Below are 7,811 nucleotides of genomic sequence, written 5' to 3'. Positions count from 1 at the left end.
TGTACGTAACTCTGTACAGTATTGTACGTAATTATCCATAATATCGATTAAAATTGTGCGTACGTGACGTATGTTCATGGTTGTACGTAAGTTACGTATGAAATAGTAAAAAGAAATTCTGTGCGTACGCTTTCTTTTTGTTTATTTCGGGGGCATTTGGCCGTAAAACCGATTATAAGCAAATCAACTGAAGATTGTTTATCAAATTAATTGTGATATAGAAATAAGCAGTTTCATAAATTCAATAAATGATCAGTTTTACACAAATCTGAAATTGTAAAATATTTTAAGGAGTCTCAAAATCAGAGGAAAGGCAGGGCAACGGGCTGGAATAAAACGAATTACCACGGCAGGGGAAATAAAGAATAAAAGAAACAACCAACTACGCCAAGGAGAATCCTGCGCATAAGGCACCACTGTGCCCTTACCACCCCGTCGCCCCGTCTCCGGAGCGAATCTCTAATTAATTAAAAAGTATGTGTTGTCACTTGTTCTACTCGGTGTCTCCCTGCCAAGCACCCCTGTCGTGCACTGCCGAGGCACCGCCCTCCTCCTCCTTCTCCTCCAAGAAATATGGCCAACTTGCGATGTGGGCAGTTCGATATCACGGGCCGCTGGAGAAGCGTACGGAGTAGTGAGGAGGCTGACCAGCCTGGTGGATCCACCAGCCCCCTCCCCTCATAGCACTGCGGCTGCACCAGCTAGGACTGGTGGCCACAGACAGAGCTAAACTTACCCCAACGATGTCTAATATATGAGTGGCATATGGGCTAGAGTCGCCTACCCATGGGTAAATTTCCTGCAGGAAATTTACGAGGACTATAGTTTCATTCGTAACAGAGTAGAATTCCTCAAAATAAAGTAAATATCAGAAACCATGAATTCATTTTACTTGTGTCATTTTTAGCAATATCTCTATTGTGCACAGAATACATAACTTCAGGGACCTAATGTCACAACAATGTTTCTGACTTTCTTCTGCTCAGAGGGAAGAGAGGGGGGAGAGAGAGAGAGAGAGAGAGAGAGAGAGAGAGAGAGAGAGAGAGAGAGAGAGAGAGAGAGAGCTCTGGCATCAGGCTACATCTGTCGAAGCCGGCTCTGCGCGCGTACACGGGGCTGACAGCGTAGCCAACTGGGCAATCAGGTTTGCCAGGGAATTATTTAGTGCGTTCGGCTGCAGCGGGGACAAGCTGGGTAGGGTTGAGGGAGAGAGGCGAGCCCACAGTTGACACATCGCAGGCACACAGTAATGCTCAGAGGAACGCACGTCGACTTTTTCGAGCATTTTCAGCTGTCGAAGCGTCAACTTCGGCATATCAATGCTGACATTCATTTTATTACACGAGAACGACTGCCTGATTTCGAATAAAGTTTTGAGAAGTACACTCTAAAATGGAGGTGTATTTAGATTGTCCGCCCTGGTAACTTTTCTAAAATCCCCAAAAGTGCTTTGCGACCTAGGTTTCGTCTGTCGGTGCAAATTCCGATGTGTGGGTGCGTAAATTTACAACTCGTGGGTTGGTAGGGGAGAATCACATGCCCAATGTGCGAATTTCAAGTGTGGGTCGGTAAATCCGCAAGTTTGGGTACGAAAATAAACCCACCCCATATAGACATTGCATGCCCACTGGGCCATTAAATCAACTTTACAAGACGGGTAGGCAAAGTTGTAGTCCACTGGGCGTGTAATATTCCACTTATTTTTTTTAGTGCCACTCTAAATGTCCAAGGACAATTTTTGTAACTAGCACCGGACTTCTGTGTGCATAACTAGCTTAGATACAATGTTGTAACTACCAACACACATTTAGTGACTAGCAAGTGACAATATTGTATCTGAATTCAGTTATGCACGCATAAGTCCGGTGCTAGTTACAAAAATTGTCCTTGACATTTAGAGTGCACATTGAAAAGCAGAACATCTTCCCGACCCTAGAGTCAAACCGGCCGACATCTCACGCTCAGGGCGCGTGCTTTACCAACTGAGCCATAGACGCGAGATGCTGGCTGTCGCTCCGGGGATCCTGCCATTCTACGCAGTCGCTGACGGCTCAAAAAAAAGTATGTGTGTAGAAAATTTTTTGTTCGCACAACATGTACTAATTTGTGCGTTTTGAACACTGTTAAAAGTATTTTTCGATTTCCAACACTTTCATGATACGAAGCAACTGTGAAATCACAACACTTCTTTGTAGTCCCAAGTAGTGCATTTTGCTATCTTACTTGGGAATAGTTGTGAACCAATTATAATAATTTCTGAAGTTATCAATTTTTGACTGCGAAGAAGAGTACTCACAACGTTGTGATTTCACAAAGATTTTTGGCAACTTTTTTCACAACGAATTCTTCGTAAAGTTCGGCCCTTTTTTTAAACAATGAAGTGCGTGAACAACATATCAAAAGATGGTGATAACTTTTTGGAGGTTTATTTGGTGAGAGGCTAGCCGGGACCCACCCCTAGGAGCGCGAATACGCACTGCAAAGTATTTCTTCGCAACGTGAACTCACAGTTTGCACAGATTCTGTCAGCTTAGCAAAGAATTTATTTCCAATACGAACTAATCCTTTGCACTAATTGCAAAGAACATACAGTTTGCAAGCATTTTACAGTGCGTACGCGAATTCCGCCGTCCTGCGTGCGTATACCGTATTGCCACGGGAGGGCTTGCCCTTTGCCTGGTGATCTATTGGGCTGGGGTCGTGTAATTATCGTACGACAACATTTCCAATGATGCTACAGAGGAGGCCAGAGTAGTCCAGGGCCAGTGGCAGACATCACAAGCGACATGCGCATTACTGGGACGGCAGTCGCTCCGGGCAGCGTGCCCAGCAGCGCAGCTCACTCACGGTTACGCTCGGCACACGTACGCGTGGGGGTCAACGTGTGTGTGTGTGTGCGCGCGCGCGCGCGCGTGTGTGTGTGTGTATTGTGTATGTGTTGTGTGTGTGTGTGTGCGTGTGCACAGCAATTACTGTCGCACTGCACTCCGAGAGTAAAACGTACGTCGTGCACGGTGGTACATGACCCTCTCAGTCTCCACTTTCTGCATTCATCAGAAATATTCGGCATGTAGCGTTTCTGAGCGCGCAGCGGCTGCAGCCACGAAGTGTCGTCAGTCTGCTCCGAGTGTACTGCGAGCATGGCGATCAGAGCGAGTGGTAAATGAGGCGGCGGGAGTAGCGGGCGCGGGCGGTAAATCAGACTCACGAGGAACTATACAGGCAATGCGCTCATTTCGTCTGGCGGGGAGAAACCTTGCTTCCCGCCTTTCCCTTCCCGAAGGGGGTGCATATTTACGTACTTAAATAGGGGAAGAAGCGGCGGGGTCTGGTCGGTAAGGGAGGGCCAGCGGGGGCCGAAGGAGGCCACCTGCAGCGGGGCAGGCCTCCCCCGCCCCGCCCGGCCCCAATAACGGGTCCACCTCCTGGTGAGCGGGGCCGGCAGAGCCCCGCCCGGGGTGGGGTGGGGGGTGGGCGTGATTGTTTCTGTTTGGGGGTCCGAAGCGAGCACAAATCACCTCAACATCCCCCCCACCCCCTTCCTTTTCACACGATTTTCACAGCGTGTGCGCGCGAGAGAGAGGTCGGGAAATGAGGGAGGATGAAAATGTGTCTTCGAAGCAATCATCGGTACACACGGTGTCCCACAGGCCCCGTGCTGCTTTCCAGTTCAAATGTGCCGCTTGCAGGAGTATAGGCGGTTCTCACACGACGCCGTACTGTCACGATCTTACCAAGAAATTTCTTTGCAAATTTGAAAAGCATTTGGTCTTGTAAGCTGCTTACGCAAATTGCCTTCATCTGCGAAGCAGCCAAATGCTTCTCAGCTGAGCTGACAAACTATTTTCTTTCTAATAACGCAAAGCTTTGCTTTTGAAAGGTTTCAACAGGGCGTAACGCCCCGCCACGGTGAGCGACGCAAGGCATTATTAAAGGAACGTGGATTAGTATTAAATTAAAGTGGATTATGCCGATCCTTGGCACATTACCACAACCCCGCCCCAAACGTAACCCATGACGCACACACGCCCCTCCCCTCACCCCCCTGGTTGACGACACCACCCCCCGGGCCCGGCCTACAACACGGCAGGCACGACGCCCACCGCGGCCCGCACGCCCACGGGGCCCACGGCAGCGAGCAGGCGATAGACGGCCAGCCCCTCAATAATACGACGTCTGGTTTCCCCGGTGCCGTGTTGGTGGAGCAGGCGGGTGGAGCAGCGGGGGTGGTGTGGTGCTGAGGGAAGAGAGGAAAAAAAACGGGGGAGCGGAAAAAAGTGGCGTGTACCGAGCCAGCTCGGCCGAAGCGCCATGAGATGAGATGTGCGTGGAGGAGAGCACTCACTCTCCCTGCAGGTGAGACAGAGATGGATAGGGAGTGATTGGGCTTCACGTGGCTGCGGTCTCTCTTTATTTCTCATCCTCCACCCCCCCCCCCCCCCCCCCCCCTCCCCCGGCCTCCCTCGAGGAATACTTCACTATAAATTCACCCCCCCCCTCTCCCTCCGACTTCCTCCCACCTTCTACCCCTCCTCTGCCACTCACGGCGGGCGGGAGAAAAAACATTGCGCGCAGATATGTTTCAGACGCGTTGTAATTTCCGCTCGTCTTTTCCGTTCCTCCGCACGCTGTGTGCATTACAACAACAGGTGGCCTGGTTGGGCCACGAGTGACATGTGCCATGTCCTCGCGCGGCCCTCACCGACCCTCATCTCATACCGCCGCACACGCTCTTTTGTCCCGTCACCACTTCTTTTTTTCTCAACCTAGCGCGCGCGCGACGTTGAATTGCATTCGTACGCGAGGCTGCTCGCGCTCGCCGCTTCCTGCTGCCTTGCCTGCCCCACACGAACCTATCCCTTCCCTCTCGACTCGACGGCGAGGCAGCTTAGCGATGCCACGGCCGGGGCGCGAGAGTTTGACTGCTACGCTGGGGCTCACGCGCACTTCCTACGTGTCGGAAATACCCCCGCGGGACAACGCATACGTGAGGCGTAAGGGTCCCAAAGAACTTGGTCGTGTCCTGCTATTTTTTTATTATTTTGTCATCATCTCTTTCGGAAGGCGCCTTATTGCGTCACATCTGACGATAACTCCCATAGATAAAAAGTGGTTATAACAGAGACGAGAGAAAAGGGCTGAAGACAGATAATAGATTCTATATATGCATTTTTTGCGTAATAAGTGAAGTATCGTACCTCGGTAGGGGCTGGGGATGTGGGATTGGAATGTATCTAAGCCTCTACGTCTACGAACGTCTTCTGGCGGCTGGAGGGTGGCAGTCGGTGGCACACAGCCCTCAATAGTAGAAAAGAGGGGGAAAGGGGAGGTGAAAGGAGGGAAAAGCACTATGAAATGAGTCCCTTACTTCAGGTTTGGTCCCTCGCTACTCAACTCAACTCTTCCAGAGAGCTGCGCCTAGTCACCGCAAGGTACGTGTCCTGAAAACCGGGTATAGTGTTAAGCGGCGTTCACCTGTAGCGAGCTCTTGACGCAGGCACCTCTTCACGCCTCGGCCGCTCTGCGCGGCGACCGCGAGGACCCCACGCGTCTGCAGTACTCCAGCCAGGTCGAGGAGGCCGTCAACCAGCAGATCAACTCGGAGCTGCGCGCCAGCTACGCCTACCTGGCCATGGTGATTCAATGGGCTGCTCGAGAAAGCGACGACGATGCATCGCGCTCAAAGAGATCAGACCAGCCTTTGTTTTATTTTTCTTGAACGAAACTGATGCCCGTCAGGCGTCGTTCTTCGCGCTGCCGTCAGTGGCGCTCCCCGGGCTGGAGAGCCACTGCTGGTCCATGTCCCGCCGCGAGCACCGCGACGCCCTGCGCCTCGCCGCCTACCAGACGAGCCGCGGCGCCGCCGTCGGCTTGTCCGGGGTGGAGGCACCCCGGCCCGCGCCGCAGCAGGACGGCTGCTCCTCCACGCCGCTGCAGGCGCTCGGCGCGTCTCTCGAGCTGCAGCGCTGCCTGACCGAGGTGCCAGCCCGGCTATGCGCCACAGCTGCCACACTGCGTGCGGGTCAGGTGCGTCCGAGACACTCAACCCGCCCGACTCTTTGTCCAGAGCCTCTTGGACCTCCACGAGCTCGCCAGCAGCACGGGAGACCCCGTCACCTGCGACTTCATCGCCACGAGGTTCCTAGCGAAGCAGGTGCGTTGGCGTCTGTGGTGACTCTATTCGTTGGAATCTCGCCGAGGCTAAAGCGCGCCGTGTCCACCAAGGTCAGGCGCCTGGAAGCGGCCGGCCGCTACCTGACGCAGCTGCAGCGCCTCGGAGACTCGGGCCAGGGCCTGCACGACTTCGACGAGTGGATCCTCCACAGCGTCGCGGGCAGGCCGAGTCGGGTGTCGGAGGCGACGCACTTCAGAAGTTTTAGCCCCCCTGACAATAACAAGCATTAGCGTATTCACGAGTGTATTATTCGCCCTAAAACTCGCGCCCTTGCCTAGAGGCACCAGCTAGTTTTACAAGCCCGTTTTATTCCGAAATTTTACCGTGCGGTAGTTTGTTGAGCAGGAGAGGAGGGCGTCGCCACGCCTGCTAAAGTGGCACCACACCACGCTGCAGCGCGCCGGGAAGGTAACACAAGTAGCCAAGAGGGCCCCGGGGTCCGAGAGGCGGCGGGGGAGGCTTTGGGGAGGCCAGGATGCCGGCCAGGATGCGACTCACAAAGACCCGGCCGGCGGCCCCCGGGAGGAAAGCTTTTGAGACTGTTGAAATGTCTTCGCCGAGACTCGAGAGATGGCGATAACGGGTTCCGGACTGGCTAGCCACATCCTCCGTCTCCCTCTCTCTCACTTACTCACTTCGTGGACGGTCAGTCTCCCTCGCTCACTGCACCCCCCTTACCCACTCCCCTTCCAACCCCTCTCACACTCTCTTTCCCGCTCCTCGCTCTCTCGCTCGCTCTCTCGCTCGCTCTCGCGCTGTGGTCCGAACGACAAAGAAGGGGATTGTATTCTTGTGGGAGACAAAGACAGAAGCAAACAAAAGGATTTATATCTTCCTGTGTGGAGGCAGTGGAGGTCTTTGTCTCCGGACAAGAGAGGAGGAGCCAGCAGAGGAGGCGAGGGGGTAGCGGGGGCTCCACAGGCTGGCCACGAGCTGGCCCCCGCGGCCCGGCCCGGCGGGCCCGGCGGGCAGGGCAGGCCGCCTCACGCACTGACCTCGCCGCGCCGCCCTACAAGCCTATGCACTTAGACCGCGCGGCCCCCGTACCGCCACAATAATAAAGCACTCAATACCAAGCTGCCCCGCCCCGGCCCACGGTGCGAGCCCTCGGCCCCCCGGTCCGCGACCCCAAGGAAGTGCTGCTAACCGAAATGCGCCACGAGGCAGGCTCTCAAATATCAAGCGCTTTGCGTCGTCTCGAAAAGAAAATTCAAAATAAAAATAAAATAACTGCTGCAAAAGTTGGAGTGAAAGACATCGAGTCCCTTATTTACATTGCGATGTAAATCTTTCAGCATCCGCACGAATGTACTGTCAGGGCGTGAGAGGCTCGGCGGCTCTACATGAGCGAATGTAAAGCGGTCTCACACTTGACACAATTACCAGCGTGGCGTACAGATCTGTGCGTGAGCTGTAGCCGAGGCTGTAGCCGAGGAGGAGATACCATCTGTGCGATTCTCGCAGACGCAAAAGCCCGCGTCTGCTTTCTCGCCGCGGAACAATGTTCCTCGCTGTCAGGCAGGGCAGGAGGGTACCTTCCCCCGTCCTCTCCGTGCGCTCCGAGACAGACAGACAGCGCCGCCGCCGCCGCTGCTGCTGCTCCGCAATAATGCCCTGCACTACGCCCGCCCCACCC

General features: G+C 54.1%; 1 protein-coding gene across 1 annotated transcript in view; it reads left to right on the top strand.

Annotated features, from left to right (window-relative positions):
- Positions 1–4,226: 4,226 nt before the first annotated feature.
- Positions 4,227–7,811, top strand: part of LOC127749071 (ferritin, middle subunit-like) — an 11,505-nt gene continuing 7,920 nt past the window's right edge. The window contains exons 1-5 of the mRNA XM_052265689.1: positions 4,227–4,356; positions 5,374–5,432; positions 5,498–5,635; positions 5,740–5,979; positions 6,068–6,154. Coding sequence (XP_052121649.1) covers positions 4,317–4,356; positions 5,374–5,432; positions 5,498–5,635; positions 5,740–5,979; positions 6,068–6,154 — 564 coding nt within the window. The 5' untranslated portion in view covers positions 4,227–4,316. The remainder of the gene's footprint in view (positions 4,357–5,373; positions 5,433–5,497; positions 5,636–5,739; positions 5,980–6,067; positions 6,155–7,811) is intronic.

The sequence above is a fragment of the Frankliniella occidentalis genome, unplaced genomic scaffold (assembly GCF_000697945.3).
Source record: "Frankliniella occidentalis isolate FOCC.00 unplaced genomic scaffold, Focc_3.1 Scaffold29, whole genome shotgun sequence".
In the NCBI taxonomy this organism is placed as follows: Eukaryota; Metazoa; Arthropoda; class Insecta; order Thysanoptera; family Thripidae; genus Frankliniella; species Frankliniella occidentalis.
Note: the sequence above shows the minus strand (reverse complement) of the source record. Positions and strands in the feature narration are given on the sequence as shown.